This window comes from Pinus tabuliformis, chromosome J (genome assembly GCF_031772625.1).
Source record: "Pinus tabuliformis cultivar Carrire ecotype Pingquan chromosome J, CPIR1, whole genome shotgun sequence".
Classification (NCBI taxonomy): Eukaryota; Viridiplantae; Streptophyta; class Pinopsida; order Pinales; family Pinaceae; genus Pinus; species Pinus tabuliformis.
Genome location: NC_142295.1, coordinates 1,434,757,533 through 1,434,777,773, shown reverse-complemented (window position 1 = coordinate 1,434,777,773; position 20,241 = coordinate 1,434,757,533). Strand labels below are relative to the sequence as shown.

Here is a 20,241-nt window from a genome sequence, read left to right as displayed (position 1 = left end):
TTTTAGTTCAAGAGTGAAGAGTTTAATCATGAACTGAACAACTTCAAGTGCAGAATGTGAGTCATAAAGTTCTTTCAGCTTTTGTAAAGCTTCAAAGGCAGTTGAATATGATGAAATATGGCGACTTACTTCTTCATTTACAGATGCTGCGATTAATGCATAGGCTTTGCTGTTCTTGTTTTCCCAAATGACGAGCTCTTTGTCTGATGTAGGCTGTACTGGGTCATTGTCTCCTTCTCCGACACACACTCCCTTCCACAACTCATTGTAGATGAGGGTGTGTTTTACCATCCGGGACCATTCATGATAGTTCTCCTTGCCAGTGAGAACTATTCCTACCATAGAAATGATTGAATGCATTCTGTAAAAAAAAATTACTTCTGTTGATAAAAAAAACTTCCTTACGTTACAGCCTTCAAATCCCTCTAATGTTTGCTAGAAGCATCAGCATTGAAATGATAACTTTTCAATGCAGCATTATCATTCAAAAGAAAACTGTGTAATAAATTGCGCAATATCAAATACTTTGATTGATATATATAAACACTTTGAAGAACAACGCAATACTCTGAATGATAAATAAACGCTTTGAAAACAGGACAATACTTTGACTGCTTTGAAAGACTGCTTACATAAACTGCGCAATACTTTGACTCACAACATTACCATTCGGACATTCACACTCTCATGGAATAAAACGCGCAATACCAAATCAGTTACCATACCATATCCTTGCGGTCGTGGGTTCGGCCCCCTTCCCAGTACAAATCCTCGAAACCTCCAACAATTTCAGGCAGAGATACAGGCCAAATCGTGACTATTTTGGCCGTCAATTAAACCTGCAAATAGCGAGCAAGAGGGAGCCGGACTGAGATTGTTGGGAAGAAATTTGACAACCTCAGAGCAAATTCCTTGAAGAAGCTAAAGGGGCGAACTTTCCCTTTAGAGCTTTCTTCCAGCCTCAACGGTATTCCGGGTCTTTCAATCAACGTTTACGATCTCGCCTCTTCTCAGATCAACAATTACGAATTTGTCTCCTTATGGTGGCCATGCTTCTTATCATAATCCTCAATGTGCACGACCTGTGGGCACATCTCTCAGGGTTCGATATCAGGTTTTCACCGCTAATTCATCTTGAATCACAGCTTCCATTCGTTGAATTCGCAGTTCCAATCCTTCACGCCATTGGAGCAGTCCTGGTCTTCGTTGGATTTCTCTTGATGCTTCTTCAGCTTGATCAAAGTGTATCAATCCATAAATCATATGTACATATTCTTCTGATAGCAGGCCCAACTTTCTGGGTGTTGGGATCGATTTACAATGCGTTTGAGGGGAAATTCATAGTACAAGTGGAATATGGTGGAGAAGATATACGTCTGACGCAAGTGAAATTGTTTGAATTAGACAAGAGGTACGAGGTTAATACAGTGATAACAATGGCTAATGGTTCTATCCCTCTCTCAACACTATCTTTTCGAGTCCCCTCAAACAGCAGTCGCTTTCCCTTCAACCGCCACAACGGATCTTTGGCATCGAAAGGTCAGTGGACAGATGCGTTAGTGGACAGAGCGCTGGCAGAGGCAGATTATTAAGAACAGAAGGGAATAAAGCAGAGGCGTTAACCAACGGATGCAATTACACTAACATCAGCAGGCAGATGCGTTATGGCAGAATATGGGACAGAGGAGTTACAAGGCACGCCAAAAAAAGGAACCTGGGACCTGTGCTCTGATACCATGTCAGGCCAGGGTAACTCCAGACTTGGCAGAAGAAAACTGATTGATTGATTTCATTAGGTAACTATTGTTTATATACAGGAATGTGACTGATCAGTTCATCTACTTGATGACTGTTCACATTCCGGGTACACCCAACCGCTGAGGATTAGGTGTCAACAATGTTCCTCCTCCATCTGGAGGTATCACTATTATCAATGCGAATTCCTCCAATCTAGAGGTCAACTCATTTATCTCTACCAAAGCTGCTGTCTGTTACTGCCCCTTCTTGCCCTTCTTTCTTTTGGGACACTGGGTGACGTCCTTCTTTTTCTCACCTCCTTTTGAGTTCTGTCCCTAACGTGGATCCTTCATCGCCTTCCCTTTACCTTCAAGGGCTATGTTTTCCTCTTCTTCCTTCTCAACTTTTAGTCCCTTGCTGCTGCTACTTATAGTACCTTCAACGAGGCTAAGTCTTAGCTCCTTTCGAGTGAAATCACTCCACAAGCGTTCCCAATCTGGTCACTTATCTCGTTTAGTGATTCTTTGAACAAAAGTCACCATTCCTTGGTAAATCCGTTTAGAGTTGTCCGCAATAGCTCATTATCTTTGGTTTTTCTCCAACAACTGCAAGTTCATCTCAGACTCCCTGAATTTGGGCGAGATAGGAAGTTACACTCTCACCCTTCTACATTTTTGTTGTCCTCAACTTCTCCTTAAGAATCATTTTACGATTCTCAGATGGATCCTGGTACAACTTTACGACGACATCCCACATGCTCTTTGTTGTTGCTTTCGCTGCAATATGTGGACCATCCTATTAGTCTTGGCCATCTCTTTCTTGAAGGTTGCCAAGTGTTGTGGATTTGTTGGTTTTGCCATGACATTTGGCACAAACTCCTTAAAGCCATGCTTATCCAAAAAGAACTGCATTTTGGCTTTCCAGATGCCAAAATTAGAGGCTCTGTCAAGTCTATTATAATCTCTGAGACCTGCTGTGGCCATCTCTGCGAAACATAAATAAACTAGAGACTAGTGTTGGAAATCTCCTCCTTCCTACTCGATCTTGCTTCTGCTACTTGTACTCCCTCTAAAATGCACCAATCTTCTCTTATCTGCCTCCAAAAATCCTTCTTCGGCACTCGCACTGCTTGCTATTCCACTAAGCAACTTGCCCTATCTTTCGAAAGTCCTCCGGAATTTGGCACATGTACTACTGCTTCTGAAGCATTAGAGGAAATTTTAGCCTAAAAGTGACCTCCTAAGGAAAAATAATAAAATAATAAAATAAGAGATAAATTTTGGAGGGAAAGAAGAAAACTACTTTTATTAATTGTATTTTTGGCTTATCTCCTTATAGGTTTACTCAAATTCCAAGTGTGGACACTCGTTGGATGTGGAATTAAATTCCACATTCAATGAGTACCCATTATGCATACTTCTGAGAAGACCCGCATTGATAAAAATTGAAGATACTTTAAAAAAAGTGTTTTTATCAATTTAACACGCTTTTTTAATGTATCTTCAATTTTTATCAATGTAGGTCTTCTCAGAAGTATGCATAATGGGTATTCGTTGGATGTGGAATTTAATTCCGCATCCAATGAGTGTCTACACTTGGAATTTGAGTAAACCTATAAGGAGATAAGCCAAAAATACAATTAAAAAAAATGTTTTATTTTTATTTTCCCTCCAATATGTTTACATGTACCTCTTTTTAAATTTAAAGGATTTAATTGGTTTACATATTATGTACATGAAAATTTCATGGGCACTTTTAGACTGAAATTTCCTCTAATGCACGAACTAGTTGAACTGAAAAGTTTGCTATGGCCTACTCTACTAGAAATTACGACCTCCTTTCTTGCACTAGAAAATTGGAAACCTTTTGAGAAATTCTGGAAATTTCCTTAGCGCGCTTTTCTCTTCCTACCCTGCTCAAATTTGCAATTGCAACCCTTGCTGCAAATCTTTGTGCCCAGATCTACTCTGCGAATCAACTGATCTGCTCACCGAAACTGCTTCCCGGCAACCACATTGCCTGCAAACTCTACTCTGAGGCAATTTGCACTTTTCCTCAGAATTGGATCTAGAAATCGAATTTTATTCCTTTGCAATTCACACCCCTAGCTTGGCCTGCGCATATCTAGAATTATTGTGCCTAAATCTCCCTATGAAACTGCACAGTTTCGTTTCTTTCGCCTCTAATCTGATCTTCAATGTTCTGATACCATGTGAAATTTCCTTGAATGCACCGAATTGGAGTTTATTATTCTAATTGATTAGCAGTTTATTTGTTTACGGGAAATAACGAATAAATCACTGATGCATTTTTCACAATAAAAATACGTTGCAGAAGTAAAATAAGGAACTGAGAAATAGATGCACGCAATAATAGTGATACCAATATTTTTGAACTAACCATCCCCGGGAAAGCCCCGAAGGGAAAACTGGTGCAGCGGACGAGGGCTTATTTATTATGCAACAAGATGGAGAATTACAAATGCTAGCCTCACTGACTCAACTCCAATAATTTTTCTCAACTGGAAAATATTGGGAGAATCCTTCTCCCTCTCAGCAAATCAATCTGGTCTCTCCTTGGCCACTCGCACTCTCCCTAGCACTCGCACCATTGGGCAGAAATGCGCACTACAGAGTTTGGGACTTTCGCTTTGCCTCATAAACTCGTCCTGCCTTTCTCTGCCTCTGGACACAATTTGCTAGGCCTCCTGGGACTTGATCCGGGCACTAGCTACTGGATCTATCCTTCTCCTGGAACTTGCACTGTAGAAATTCGGCCTCCCTGCTAGATATTTCGACCTTCCTTCCTTGACGCTGGAAACTAGAAAACCACCTGAGAATTTTGTTGCTTTTCCACGACACTAGAGAATTAGGTTAGGATCTTACAATCTCTGACACAACCAACTCAAATGCCACAAAAAACTACTTTGCACAGCAGAATAAACACAACAGTAAATCAACACGTGCACAATAGACAACTTTTTACAAATTTTCAACCCAATTTCGCTATATTAACAAACTTTAATACAACTGTCTAGGGCTCCCGTACCATCGATCATGGCCCTCATACAATCACTGAAACAAGAATACAAACTAGGGTATGATGTCAACCTATGTCACATGGTTCGGGTTCAAATTCGAGTTCGGCAACAATTAAGTTCGATTCGAATTCGAATTTTCAGATGAGGTTCATATGAGGTTCGACATAAAGTTCGAATATATATATATATATATATGTGACAAAAGAATAAAAAATAAAAATCAATAAATAAAGCTATATGAGTAGCAATGAGCAACCACGAGCCACAAATCACGACCACTATTCACTTCATGCTCTGGGCAGCGGGGACAAGCAACATCTAGAAATTGAATTCAGGAAATTGCAGACAATACAACATACAACGGCAACACTGAGCACACTAGAGCTGGTACACTCAAACTGAAGTTAGCTTGTGATAATCTATCGATTGCCATGGTAAATAAAACCAAACCAGTGGCCACCGCGGGAAGCGAAACAAGAGAAAACCATGTGTTTCCCATGGCCTTTCTCATAAACCTTAAAACAACTGACAAAAACCACCTGAACTTTAACTTCAAACCCCCCAAAAAAAATTATAAAATTCGGCTTCAGTTTCATCTTTAGGTTCGCCTTCAGGTTTGAATTCGTTGAGGTTCGAATTTGAGGTTCGACTATCAAGTTCGCCGAACTTGAACGAATTTGATTTTTCTTTTTGGGTTCGCTGAATTTCGAACCTCAAGGTTCAAATTCGGCGAACCCTGTGATATAGGTGTCAACAACTATGACAACCAATCTACCCTGAACAACATACCAACTGACCTACTAGTTGATGTAGTGCACTTCACAGCTCCACTTGGTCCACGTACCCTGAACACATCTGCTGGTTCTTCTGCTCCCAATCTGCAGCAACACCAATCTTCCTCTATCAATGAATCCTGCTCCTTTAGGTCAGTGAACACGGCTTACCAATCTACCCTCTAGCGGCTCATTTGTCCATCAGCGAATCCAACTCATATGGTCTTCCTGTGAGTTGTTCACAACTTTGTTTGTGAACAACTCCTAAACTGCTCACCACTACTCCTCAGCCTTCCTGTGTTGCTCCAATGAAGACAAACTCAGGGCATGGAGGGCTGCCTTGTATCACTACAAGATGTCTGTATCTTTATCAAACTTGGGCTCAATGACTGGTCTGCTTGGCTACCTTCTTTTGTCCTTCAAAGAGTCAACCACTAGGCCACTTCACTTCTACCTCTCCTATCAGATTTGAGTTCCTTTAGAAATCTGGACTTAGGGCACACAAGGACACCTTCTTGTTGCCCTCCAAACAATCCACAAGTCTCCTCCCAAAACTATCCAAACTAGGACTTTATCCACTAGTAGACAACATCAATATAAGGACTAAAGCATACCTTATTTACTAGCTTTCTGTTGACCTTATTGTCCTTGGCTTATGTGCACATTCTCTGAGATTTTCGGCCCACTGTTAGGGCTTCTGCCACCATTGTTACAGCCCCACAACTAGGGACAAAAATGCCTCCAAACACTGCGGCCTAGCTTCCCCAACAAGCCTCCCTTACTCATTGTCCCTTATGTCACTTCTAGCCCTCTTGTTTAGCCTTTCGACCCCTCTAAAATACACCTACAAGATTGCGGTCTACAACTAGGGCACACTTTAGAAAGTTCAGACCTGATTCACGAGAAAACCAGCGCTAAACTTGGCAAAAAACTGCCCAAATTTCTTCTCCTAGCCCTCAGTCCGTTGCCTTATCAACTCGGCCCTCAAAATAACCACAGAAAGAGACAAAACAAACTTCTTTCTCCTTCGCTTGAGCTCCTTCTGATCTGCGGCTAGTTCAAAGGCAATCTTCCTTTGATGTGTTGCACATTGGATGTGAGAATGTGGCTCATCGTCATCTCCTTTTATATGCTTTTCTAGGGTAACGACTGGCCCTTCCAAGAGGGGTTTCATCAACTAAGGCTGACTTGAACTTCTAGCCTTTTAGCCCACTTAAAAAACATAAAAATGAATATTTCTCAAAATATAAATCTTCTCTTGGCGCGTGAAGCAACCCCTTGCTCCTCTAAGGGTGCTCTTCCATCTCCAAGTGTCAAATCATCAAAAGTCTTCTTGGTTTCACACCCACAAGCTTGGGTGCAAAGCCCACATCTTGGGTTCTTAGCCCACAAAGCCCTTTTGTGGTGCCAATTCCTCCACAACCCTATACCCTAGGGTTTGGAGTACCTCCTAAGCTACCAATCTCAACAAATTTCTCTGGTAATTCTCCCTGCTGCAACCCCTGCTACTCTCCTTGCTTGGCTCAAATTCTTCCCTCGCTGAATACTGCGCACTAGGTAATTTGCATTGCCTTGCTCCCTTGCTTCACAATTGTGTCAATCTCCATCCCATCAACTTGCTCTTATAATCTCTCGCTGGAGCATCAATGGCCAAGATCTAATCGTGATTGATGGCTAAGATCATCTTAGACTTCATCAAGTCACTTTCTGGAAGTCTTTAGAGCAAAAGTCAATTTCCTCAATTAATACCCATTAATTAATCAATTTTCCTATGTTAGACTTAGGAACTATTTAATTACTGATCAGTTAAATTTGATTGAGGTTTCTAAGTGTTTTCTCTTGAAACCTTTTCTGGGTTTTGGAGATCTCGTGTTCCTTAGCCTCTCTGACACCTTGGAGACTAGAACACTTGTCCCATGCTACCCCAAATCCATAAACTAACAATACATGATCTGAAATAAGTGTTGATTTCATTTCCAATGAATTGTGGGCACTAGAGAGGAAGGGGAAATCGAGGAGATATAATTGCTATCATAGAGCGAGTATTTTCTACCAAAGAGAAGACTAAGTGTGTAACAAAGACCCAATGTCATTCATCAAACAACTATTTAAGTACTTATCAAACTTTTGAGCATAATTGTGACCTCCAAGTTTCTCTTTGGAAGAAGTATTTGACTTTACTCATTTTTGTAAGCACAATAATCATTATAATGAGTAAACAGGTAGTGCCATGTAGAAATTTTGCTCTAACAATTTTGTCACATGGCTAACCGTAGCGACAGAAAGCTTTGTAAGAAAGAGTACACAGGTGCAGAAATCGAACAGCTTTGTCCCATGTTGGCATTTATAAGAGAGAAACACTCTAGGATATTTATAACATTCTGCTATTTTATTTTTCTTCACTCTTGTTTCCACCATATCTCTTAAATATCTCTTCTATTGTTCTAGCACCTTATCTTATATTCTCTCTTTAGCTTACTTTAGCTTTCTGAAGTTAGACATTTAGCAGCTAGTCTCTAGCCGGCTCTTGGATCTTATTACCCTTTTGCTTCTATCATCGTTTTAGGGATGTGCTGGCACTCCTACTTTGTATCAACACTAGATGTATTATTTGGTCCTTTGTTGGACATTAATAAAATTATCATATCTACCATGAAGAACTTTTTCAAGGGCAAATCTTCTTTTGATGCTGTCAAGATTGGCTTATCAAAGTATGCTTGTTTTGCTGCGTGAATTGATTTGCATTATTTCTGTTTGGCTGTTTGCTTTTTATTCTTTGTTCTCAACTGAAGCTCATGTAAAAGGGAATAAGCAACGCTGACAGGACTTAAATTCATGATTATGGTCCCTCTTTGCACTTTTGCTTAATTTGTATCGATGTTTTCCAAGAACTGATTTAATTTTGGTTTGTGTTTTTTCATTCGTCATTCAAGGCCAAGAAAAAAGTGGCTTTATTACTGCAAAGATTAAAGAAATACGAGCTACCTGAGCTTCCACCACCTCGACATGATCCAGAGTTATTAACACCTGAGCAGCTCCAAGCGTTAAGAAAGATTGGTTTTAGAAATAAGAACTATGTTCCTGTTGGTGTGCGTGGAGTGTTTGGTGGTGTAGTTCAGAATATGCACTTACACTGGAAGTTCCATGAGACTGTCCAAGTATGTTGTGATAATTTTCCCAAGGAAAAAATCAAAGATATGGCCATAATGTTGGCAAGGTTGAGTGGTGGCACTGTGATTAACATACATGACGTCAAGACCATCATCATGTATCGTGGGAGAAATTACCGCCAGCCAAAGGTTTTAATTCCTGTCAATACTCTGACCAAGAGAAAGGTGCGAGCTCAATTTCTCTCCCGACTCTTTTTATATGCCTTGGCCAATGAGTTTTCTTTAATTTCATTCATCATATATTTAGGAGCAGATCACACAAGAAATATATCATTGAATTTCTTTACTTTCTTCTATGTTCTGAAATTGCCAGAGTTAAAGATGTGCACAAATAGACATCTATAATGATGTATATGCTTCCGTCCATGCACAGACATTCATTGGTATCACAGTGGTGAATCAACAAGAGTTTTGGATTTTTTTAACCTTGTGATAAAGGGTGAATTGAAGATGAAGAAATTGCCCAGATGAAGTCCTCCATGCGTGGTAGTGAGTGTACTTATTGACTGATATGTAAAAACAATTATATGAATTTTTTTATCAAGCATTGATAATGTACATGCCTCTGAAATCTTCTCACTCACCACCATATATAAAATGTACTCCTTTGGGAACATATGTCCACTCCCTGTCACTCTGAGTGTAATGTATGTAAATATATAAAATGTATCCTTCTGGGCACATATATCCACTCCCTGCCCCGGTGAGTATAATGTATATGATGACCCTAATGGGGCCAGGCCGGTAGTGAGCTTGCAGGTGCAATGAATGAAAACTAGTGTGTGTGTATATATATATATATATATATATATATATATATATATATATAAGAGCTTAATAGAATTAGACACACTGGCTTACGCTTATTGAATTGGGATGTATTTGGGTTATTTGGAGTTATCCTAATATCTGAGTTATTACGCAACTCATCATTATAATACTTTGGGGAGTTGTGCTCCACATCCATTTATGGTGTGCCATTTGTGTGTTCATGCTTATCAGGCCTTATTGTTTATTATGTTCATTGCTGTGAGCCTTGTTGATTTTGTACTGGATTGATCAATTCTGTAACAAGGAAGAAAACAAATGGCTATTTAATGTTAATTAATTAGAATAAGTACAATATGTTGGACGATGGGTGACATGGCTGATGGTTTGGGAGTTTTGTACAACCAACAATTTGTCTGGCCCAATCAGTGATCACACCTTCAAAGACACATTTACAACGAATACACGACAACATATATGAAGTCATCATCTTAAATGTTACCAAAGACCAATGCATGTCACAAAATTGATGTACTGCAATCTCTAAGAAGGGCAACTCTCTGTTGGATGAATCCCTATAGAAGCTGGTTGTATTACAATGCTTGAGGATAATCAGCGCACTGCTAGTTATTGGTACTTGTTGCTGCAAAATCTACCAGGTTCACAAAGCGAGGGCCAGACCCTGTAGCAACAATGATGGGGATTGCTTCTGTCACCCCTGTTGTCACCCAAATTTTACACCCAATGAGACAACGCTCAGGGCAGAGGCTGTCACTCTGATCCCTGCCCACTACGTTTAAGCTATCTCCTAAAAGCAGGCTAAGGGGTGTAGTCCCTAAAGGTGGAATGGATGAAGATTTGTTGAGGACCAATAAGTTTAGGAGATATAGATGAATATCCTAGCAACTTGATTTAGATTATATAACAAGTAGGATTAAGAAGCACAAATAATTAGATTATTTGAGATATATCAATGACAGACCAGTCCCTTAGAATTAGAAAATACACGCACAACAAAGATTAATGCACCAAGTTACCAGATAGACAAATGCTGCAAAGATGATATGCAAGATTTATCCTAGTTGAAATGCAGGATCTAATCTAAAAGTGAAATGCAAAATCTTGGTTATTTTTAGTTAGATGCCTATTCTAAGTGAGAGCCTTCACCTCAATTGTTTGAAGCAAGTCTCGCACAGGGTTGTAGAAAGAAGTCTAGGGGAAGGAGGCTAAGGCCTCATTAACGATACCTACCCTGGAGTTCTAACAACCCAGATGCCTCCGTTCCTACAAGGGATTGCCCGCAAGAGAACTGCAAGGTCACCTGTTTTAACCTTAGTGCAAGGGTCAAGCGTCACAAATTGGGAGAGAAGGTGGCCCTAAATATCTATCAACCAAGCTTATGCTTGGAGGTAAATTTTTAAATATGCACTTCTAATCTAGAATGAAGATGCAAATGATGACACGCTTAGCTTCAATGAGATACAATTACACTTCAATGTTTCAAATCACTTGTAACCAAGATCGTTAGATGTCACTCTTCAACACAGGATTACAAAAATGCCAAATGCAATTAGTGAAACACCCCCAAGATTATTCAATGAAGCAGTGCTATTAGGACCATCTTAATTGTGCTTATTAGAATTCTTCTTACTTGTAATGTGGCAATTTCAAGAGAAACTTCAAGATTTTATAAGCACAATGAGATGATTATGACAATGATAGCAATATGTTCCTATCACTTATGTATGCTTATTAGAAGCTTTCTTTCACTTATTAGATTTGTAAATTTGACTCTAAGAAAATTACAAAATAACAAGAGAACAACTAAAAGCAACAAGATGAGATTGCTAACAGTGATGTTGGCAAATGAAATGCAGCAAAAGATTTCAAATATGTAATGCAAAAAACACTTATGCAATGCAACTCAAGACTAGGACTGCAATTATGGAATGCACAATGAGATGTAACTAACAAAGAGAATGAGAGAGAGTTAGTAACCCCAACAAGACTATCCTCGAAGTAGGAGAGAAATCGATGCAATCAAATACACTTCTTAGCACAAGATGATTAATTTAGGAATAAGAGAAATGCACCAGACCTTGAAAAATATCACTGTCAATTAGATCAGCCCACTGTCAACAAGAAGTCAATCATAAATGAAGCTAGAACAATGATTGAGCCTTTATAGTTAATGTGTGATGTTCTTTATATGTTTTTTGGCTTATCACTATTATATTTTAGAGTGATTATGTCACTGTATGTCTCACTTCAGATCTGAATTTGTTATGACAGATAACCAAGGATAGTTGAGAGGATCAAACAAACCCACAAGGCCTTGCAGCCATCCTCCAACGATTGAAATGCCAAGTTGAGTGACTCCTCCAAACTTAGATATTGGACCTGTACCCACAAAGTGATAGCCTTGAACAATGACAACATACCTTAAATCTTCCACGACTAAGGAAAATAAGGCCTTTTAGGCCTGCGGCTAGGCCTAGGGGACTGATATGACAAAGGTAAGCTTTCAAAATCAGTGTTTTAGCCCTTAACAAATGATAAAATCCTTCAAAACACTTGCAACCACCAAAGAGTTAGCCCTACTGTTAATTTTAGATAACAATGGTATGTTCTATGCTTTAGCACAATTTACTTCAATGTTCCTTTAGCAGCCCAATGACAATTTCCAATAATTTCCAGTAGCAATCACATTAACCATTAATCACATTGACAGTAAATGCAGATAGAACATAAAAACATACGCAGAAGACAAGCCAAGGCAAGTCAAATTTTCTTATTATTATTCAATAGTTCAGCAGAGAGAGAGAGAGTACAAAAATCAAATAGACTAGCCCAATACAAAGTCAAATCATCCCTGTCAAATTCTGCAGTCAAACTTTAGCCCTGGGCCCTAACCAGAAAGTCAACGCTGGTCAAATCAACAGCAAGTCACCTCTTTTGAAGCTCGGTCAAAGGCAAATTAATTTGGCCTCCATCAAGGGTCAAAGTCAACCCAAAACAGTCTCACAAATGCTGTTCAAACTCAGTCAAACAGCAGTCAGCCTTGCGGTCAAACAACCCTGTTGTCAATGCTAGTCAAACAGGCCCAAACACCTCGATTGCTGTGCCAATTAGTGTGGCCTCAAGAGAGTGAAATTCTGCTTCCAAAACGCAGTCAAAATTCGGTCAAATCATCAAGGGTCTACGCTGGTCAACAGTCTGAAAAGCTCGGTTCTGTTTCAGCCCAGAAAAACAGTCCTAGCTGCATGTGTGAGAGAGAGAGAGAGATGACCCCCAAGCTGTACAAACCAATCTGTTGAAGATAGACAAGAATTGTTGAGTGAATGGTGTCTAAATGAGGAGAGAGGTCTCATCTATTTATACACTTTGATGTGGGTGAAGAGGCACATCTATTGGGCTTCTTGAACCTACATTAAGCTGAGGCCGACCTTAACAATTTGTACATGTGACAGAATAAGTTCAAATTCACACTTCTGCTTGTCCGAATGAGATGATTTTTATATCAAACTTGGATCTCTCGAAAAGAGGAATCCAATGCAATAATCATCTCCATCATATGTGCTGTCCCAAGGTGGAATTTGGCCCTAGTTGCCAATTTTAACACTCCCTCTCAACTAGGGAGAATTCCACCTGCCAATCCATCTGTCATCATCATGCCATCCTGTCTTCATGCAACATCTCTGCTCTGCTGAACCATGAAGTAATAATGATGTGATCGAGAGTGAGTCACTATTGAAGGATCTAGGGCAATTAGGTGTAGTATGATTCTTCTTGACTTGAGAACAATTTGTGAAGTCTTTTTACAATTTGTCTTGTTAGCTTAATCTTCTTCTTCTTCTTATTAATGCATGTGTGTGTACTTCATCAAACTGCTACCAAAAACATAAGAACAAGAACACAAGATGTTGGCTCTCTGCCAGGGTCAAAACCTCTCTTCTCTTGAGAGGAAAACCCTTCGGTAAATTTCTCTTATTGAAGCTTCTTATTGATCAATGCCAAACCCTAGACCCTTGGGAAGATTATCCTCCAAGCACAAGTCAAGTCCTTCCTCCTTTCTACACTTTGTCTTCCTGACACTTTATCCTTCTCCTTTTGGCACTTCGTTACCCGACACTTTGTCCTTCTTTCAACTGTTGATAGACCTTGTTTATGTGAACTCTAGATGAGATGCTTCTCTTCTATACTTAGTGATATCCTTCACTTAGGTAGACACCTTCCTTCTTTCATCCAAACGAGATCCTTCTTGAGATGTAGATGTAGACTTGGTGTGACTGTACAACAGCCCTAGATCTTCGCACGTGTGGAAGGTATCCTTGTGAATTAGGGTCCTTTCACCTTCGCTTGAGAGAGAGTTTTCTTCACTTGAGTAGGAGGCCTTTTAGGCCTAACTTTGTAGCCCAAATACAGATAAATATAGGATTGTTATGTTGCTTTGGTTATGACTATAGGGATGCCTCTATTTCTCCACGTGTGACTATATTCTACCCTAGAAACAATCCTTTTGACTTCGGTCTAGACTTTTCTTTCTTCGCTACACTAGAGGCTCCTTACACTTGTCTTCTCTTCACCTTTTCTCGGCTACCCTTATTCGCTGATTTCAGAGTTGAATGCTTAACGTTATGAGGGAGTGGACAATCTCTATATATAGAGCACTATCTCTCCTTTAGGCCAACTTGACTTATTTGCTTCGGATGGCTTCTTTTGATGGTGCCATTGCTTGGAGGAGACTTGACTTTGCTTGGAGGTGTCTTCTTTGACTCTAATACATAAATATAACTAGTGTAACATGCCCTTAAGATCTTCAACATAATTCTTTTGACTCTTTGACTCATCTATAGCACTTTAACATGTGTTAGACCTATTTCAATGAGCAAGAAACTCATTGACATATATAATAAAAATAATATTTCTTTTCTTGAATAAATACAAATATCAAAAGTACATTATGAAGACCGAACCTAGTTGCATTTCCTTCAACACTCCCTCCTAGCTAGGGAGGTATTCATACAACATTACAAGGTGTTTGGCTATGTTTCAATCTTGAAGAATTCACATAAGAGAAACCAGATTGGCAATCCATTTGTTATAGCATCATAGTAACCAACATTGTTTCCACAACAAGGCCTTGATTGACAGCTCTATCTCTCAATAGATCAGAGCACAATGTTGGCGAGACCAATGACTTATAGACACCTTAGTCATTGTCTCTCAAGGTACATACCCACCTGGGTGTTCACTGAGTATGACCTTCTAGGACTATTCTTATCTTGGGTTCCCAACCCTCAAAGAATATCGGTCCTCTTGCCTACTCTTGTCTTGGATGCCCTACACATCCTCAAAGAGTATCAGATGCCAGATGATTACCCAATCCTCCCATTCTTTCTTCCCAAGTGAAGACAAGAATGTTGTGTATATCCCTTCCTCTAGAATGAGGAAGACATGCCCAAGTTTCCTTTGACAGGTAACTTGTCCAAGTTCCTTTGTAGTTGAGAACTTGTCAAAACTTCCTCTTAGCTAGGGACTTGTCCATTCATCAACAACTTCTTCGTGGGTCCTCCAGCTGTTTGATCTCCCTCCTTCCTTCAATGTCATGAAGTCTTTGTTCGAATCTTCTTCTTGGTAGGGCACCATCCATTGATCATTTTCCTTCTTGGTTTGTCATGTCATTGCTTCCTTCGTGGAAAGTGGCCTTCTTGACATATATAAGGTTCTCTTGTCATCTGGCTACTCCTTTGTCATCTGTCCATGCTTCAGAATACTCTTCTCATGGATGCTTCATTGTACTTGCTTGTTTACATGCTTCGATCTAGTAGCCCTTCATGACTTCATCTTGATATTGCTTCAACATTAAATGGTGCTTTTGCTGGATGGCTTCTTCATCATGACATATTCGTAGAGTAGAATCAGCTATATGCACCTTTCATATCTCCAAGGCCTTCATAGGTGTCAAGGGTCCTTTGATCTTTTTCCTTCCTTTATCAGAGTCGTCCTGCCTTCTTTGAGGAGATGTCTTCAAAGTATCTTGTCAGATAGTGATTCTTCGTAACCATGGTGTTCTTCACATGCTTGATCTCTTTCTTCATTTGCATCTTCTTGGATAGTTTGGTCAACCACCTTATGCTCCTTGTGGGAGCACTTCTTCATTGAGTCCTTCTAGGACTAGTCAACATTCCTTCTGCACTTGCTTCTTAGTCAACAATCTTATATTCCTTATGTGAACATATCCTTTTGTTGACCTTCATTGTATTGTAGTACATGCCTTCAAGCATGTCATAGGTGAAAGAGTTTCTTTAATACTTGATCATGCCATAGAACTATTGCTATGCCTCAATAATATACATATGATGACATGACTTAACTTTGATGCATACATACCTCATCTTGATTCCCCTTTGATCATCTTAGCTTCATTTGGTTGTCCTTGGTGTGGTCCTTCCTACTTCATTTTAGCTTGCCTGCATATCATCCTTTTCTTGAATCCCATGAATGGGACTCCCAATGAGACATCTGCTTTTGTTTATGAATCTTCTTTTGAAAATTCCATCAGAGGATCTTGAAGACCCTTACCCTGCAAATGTTTCTTTCTTTTTGATGATGGAGGTCTTCTAAGATTCTTAATCATGATCAATTTTCTTTCATTGTGGATGAGGTCCTATACTAGGTATGCTCCTTCTACATGAATATCTTGAGCTATATCTACCATGCTCCTATATTCTAGAAGATATTTCTAACATGCATTTTGTTCTATTTATAAATGTTCTTTCTACATGAGTATTTTGAACTCTATGTACATCATGCTTCTAGATTCTAGAAGATGTTTCTAGCCATGCAATTTTATTCTATTCCTACATGCTCCTATACTACTCAAAACTTTGAAAGAAGACTTTAAGTAAAGAAGTAGACTTAGTCATAGTAGAGATCCGGAGGATCTTCCTTCTTTTGCTTCTTTTCTTCTTCTTTCACCTCTTGAGTCATGTGAGCTTCTTCTCTTTTTCTTTTGTTGTTGTTGTCCTTCTTAAGTTTTGGACAATTCCTTTTGTAGTGTCCATATTCTTGGCATCCAAAGCATTGGATTTTGGACATATCTCTATTGTTTGTTCTTCGTGGACCAAATTTGCCAAATTTTCCCTTTTTCTTGGCCATGGTTGCAAATGCTTGCTCCTTTGATCCCACATCCTCTTTTGCTTTGAGTCTAGTTTCCTTTATTTTGCATAGAGACCATAATTCACTTAGTGGGGTAGCTTCCCTCTTGGCATATATGCTTGATGTGAAGTTGCCCCAATCCTCGGGTAGAGCATTGAGTACTACAATTGCCATTTCTTTGTCAGACATTACTTCTCCCAGCTCTTGAAGTTGAACCCTCATCTTAGAGATCTTCATGACATATGGAGCTATTCCTTCGTTTGATATCTTCATCTTATACAAATCATTTCGAAGAGATATCACTTCTTCAGTTGTGCTTATCGAGAATAGCTCTATTAACTTGAAATAGATTTCTTTTGATGTTTCAAGTTTGGAGACATAAGGAATGGGAGAGTTTTTGATGGAGTCTATTAGAATTATTTGAGCTCTTGTCTCATCCTTATTGTTAAAATTGGCAACTAGGGCCAAACTCCATGTGGGTCATCTTATTGATGGCAGCTGATATTTTTCTTGGATCCCTCTCATCGAGAGGTGTAGGATTGATCTAAAGATCATTTGATTCCGATAAGTATTCATGGATTTATGAATTTAATTGTGTTATAAGACAATTCGTCAAGGTCGGCCAACAACCAAATAACCCACACATGTGCTCAACGTTTAGTATAAAAGGAGGTGACTTGAGAGCCATTTGGACACACACCTCTCTCTTGATTTATCTCCACTCGCTTCGGGTTTTAGTGGAAGAGAGATCTAGGAGGAGGATTCCCTAGCCACAGTTTGCCCTAACCAAGAGGATGCAGTCAAGTTAGGAAGAAGAGAACCCTAATGCTATCAAGGAGGACAACCCTAACCTATATGCTGGTATCTACGCAGTCTAGAAGGAAGCCTATAGTCCTATACGTTGGTCTCTATGCCATAGACAGTGTGGAAGGGCTGTATGGACAGCGTAGGCTTGGAACTGTGGTTAGGAGGCTGCCCTAGACAACGTGAAAGGGCTGTATGGACAGTGTAGTCTTAGCCGGAGTTTGAAGGGCCAAAGGGACAACGTGGGGAAGCTTAAGGAGCAGCGTGGAGGGTTGTGGTAGGAACAACTACTGTAGGTGACAACAAATCTGTTAAGGGTAAGTTTAGGGTTGTTTCTAGGTATGGTTAAGAGTAGGAAAGGCAAGCAGCCAAGCCGAGGAGAATAGGAGCAATACGCTGTTGTTTTTGGCACCATTCTGTGGAGGCAACAACTACAGGATTGATGTTGTGCTTGCCCGCAGGCCTAAGCACACAACTGTGACTGCGTTAGGGGTGTTAAGGGCTGATACACATCCTAAGGAGGCAACATTGCTAGGGAAGAAGCTTGCTAAGGTGGGCCGTAGTCCTTAAGGGGCTGTTTGTGGATTGATAGATGGGTGTTTCCAGATGCCCTAACCAGTCACAATATAAGCAGCAGTGAAGAGCAGTTTTGAAACCAGTGAAGAGCAGTTTTGAAGGGACAACAGTGCTAGTAAATGGGACAACAAAGGAATGCTAACAATAAAACAGCAACTATGACATGGCAGCAAAGGTACAATAGGACAACCGCTCTGACATGGCGGCAAAGGCACAATAGGACAACAACTATGACATGTCAACAAAAGCACAATTGGGACAACAACTATGACATGGCAGCAAAGGCTACAATGGGACAACAACAAAAGCATGGTGCTGCAAACTCATTGGATAGTAGCAAGGTACAACTATGGCACATGGGACAATTGTGGTAGCATGGTGCAACAATGGCACATGGGACAACTGCGACAACATGGTTCAACCATGGCACATGGGACAACAGTGGCAACATAAGGTGCAACATTATGATGAGTGTAGCATGGTCATGAGGTCCAACATAGTGATGATGGGTGCAGCGTGGTGCAACATGGTGAGGTGCAGCACAGTGATAGGTGAAGGAGTCACCTTGGAGAATCAGTTGAAGCAACATATTTTCAACTGAGTTCAACTATCTCATGTATCATCTTCTTAGAGATGATCTATGCTCTTATTTAAATAAGTCAAAGTGTTGACTTCTGTTGTATATGTACCATCTCTCTCTCTCTGTTGAACTATTGAAGAACATATAAGAAGAATTGATCGAGGGTTTCCCCACATTGGGGTTTGTCCCTGGCTAGCGCCACATCTTGTGTCCTCTTGTCTTGGCTTATCTTCTGCAATCTATGTTTATGTTCTATCTACAATTTACTTTAATGGTGATGTGATTGCTAATCTAGAAAATATATGGAGCTAACTTTGAAAATTGAAATAAATTGCTCTAAGCATAGAGCATACCTAAAATTAACTTGGTATTAGAGCTGAGGTGAAGACAAAGCCCAAGCAAGAGTGAAAGAGCAATCACCGAAGACAGTTGGGAAAGGACAAAAGGATCAATGGATTCCTCATCCCTCTTCAACTTCGCCAAGGGTGAAGTCGAAGCAGAGAATATTATTAGAATGGCGCAGTGAAAGCTTCTGATGGCCTACCTAAAAGATCACTTCAATGGGAAGTACAGATCTAAGCGTGGAAGGAAAGGCAAATGCCTTACTTACAATAAGTTTGGCCATTATGCGAAGGAGTGTCCGAATAGCAGGGACACATCACTTGATGAAGATGACAATCATTCCAGGGACATCTTCAATGATCGAAGGAATGACAAGTAATGCAGGTTATCAAGGAAACGACCGACTCTTCAAAGAAAGCAAGGAACCCCAGGTATAAAGAATCAAATGTTGTTTCTGATAAGATAAAGAAGCGTTATCTTGTATTGGCCCTCTCCTTCAGACTCTTTGGGAATCTGGGTTATTGATTGTAGTGCTTCAAGGCACTTCAACGGATAGAAGGGTGCTCTCTCTAATTTGGTGGAGATGGAAACAATCGTGGGATTATGCTTGGAGTCGATGCCACCTATCCCGGAAAGGGTGTAGGGAATGTTACCCCTCAATTGAATAAGGGTAACTCGATTCATTTACAAAATCTCTTTTATGTACTTGATTGCAAGAAGAACCTGGTGTCCATTTCGGCAATGGAAGTCAAAGGTTTCAGGGTGGCATTCATCGATGGAAAGGTACGTGTTTGAAAATAGAAATGCTTTTACTCATGGATTCAGGGTTGGCAACTTGTATCAAGTTGCAGGATGGTCCATTGGGGACCATGTCAATTGACACATCTCATCTATAGCTCTAGAGGTCTACTTATGGGGCCCTACCCGATGTGAGTCAGATGGTGAGTCGGATGCCTGAATTCAAGAAGAGCATGAAGGTACATGTCTGAGATGTACCGAAGGAAAAATCTTACAAGGGGACCATTCCCCTCATATAGCAGGTCCACAGGCTTGGAACAACCCAAGGGGTTTGAGATTCATGATCGGGAATCTCATGTATACAAGTGGAAGAAAGCCCTCTATGGCTTGAAGCAAAACATTTTGGGCTTAGTATGAAAGGATTGATAGCTGTTTGATGAAGGTGGGATTCACTAGGAGTGAAGCCGATCCAAACCATTGCTTGAAGGTTTTGGATGATAGACCTCTCATACCGACACCTTCTGAGGACGACCTCTTTCTGATAGGTGCAGA

The 20,241-nt window shown here is 40.1% G+C and overlaps 1 protein-coding gene across 2 annotated transcripts in view; it reads left to right on the top strand.

Moving 5' to 3' along the window:
* LOC149232755 (RNA-binding CRS1 / YhbY (CRM) domain protein) overlaps window positions 1-20,241 on the top strand; it is a 144,170-nt gene that overhangs the window by 44,267 nt on the left and 79,662 nt on the right. The window contains exon 3 of one of the 2 annotated variants that reach the window (XM_089379500.1): window positions 8,484-8,885. The exons of the other annotated variant lie outside the window; for it this stretch is intronic. Within the exon in view, the coding sequence (XP_089235626.1) occupies window positions 8,484-8,885 (402 nt within the window). The remainder of the gene's footprint in view (window positions 1-8,483; window positions 8,886-20,241) is intronic. 2 annotated transcript variants of the gene reach the window in all.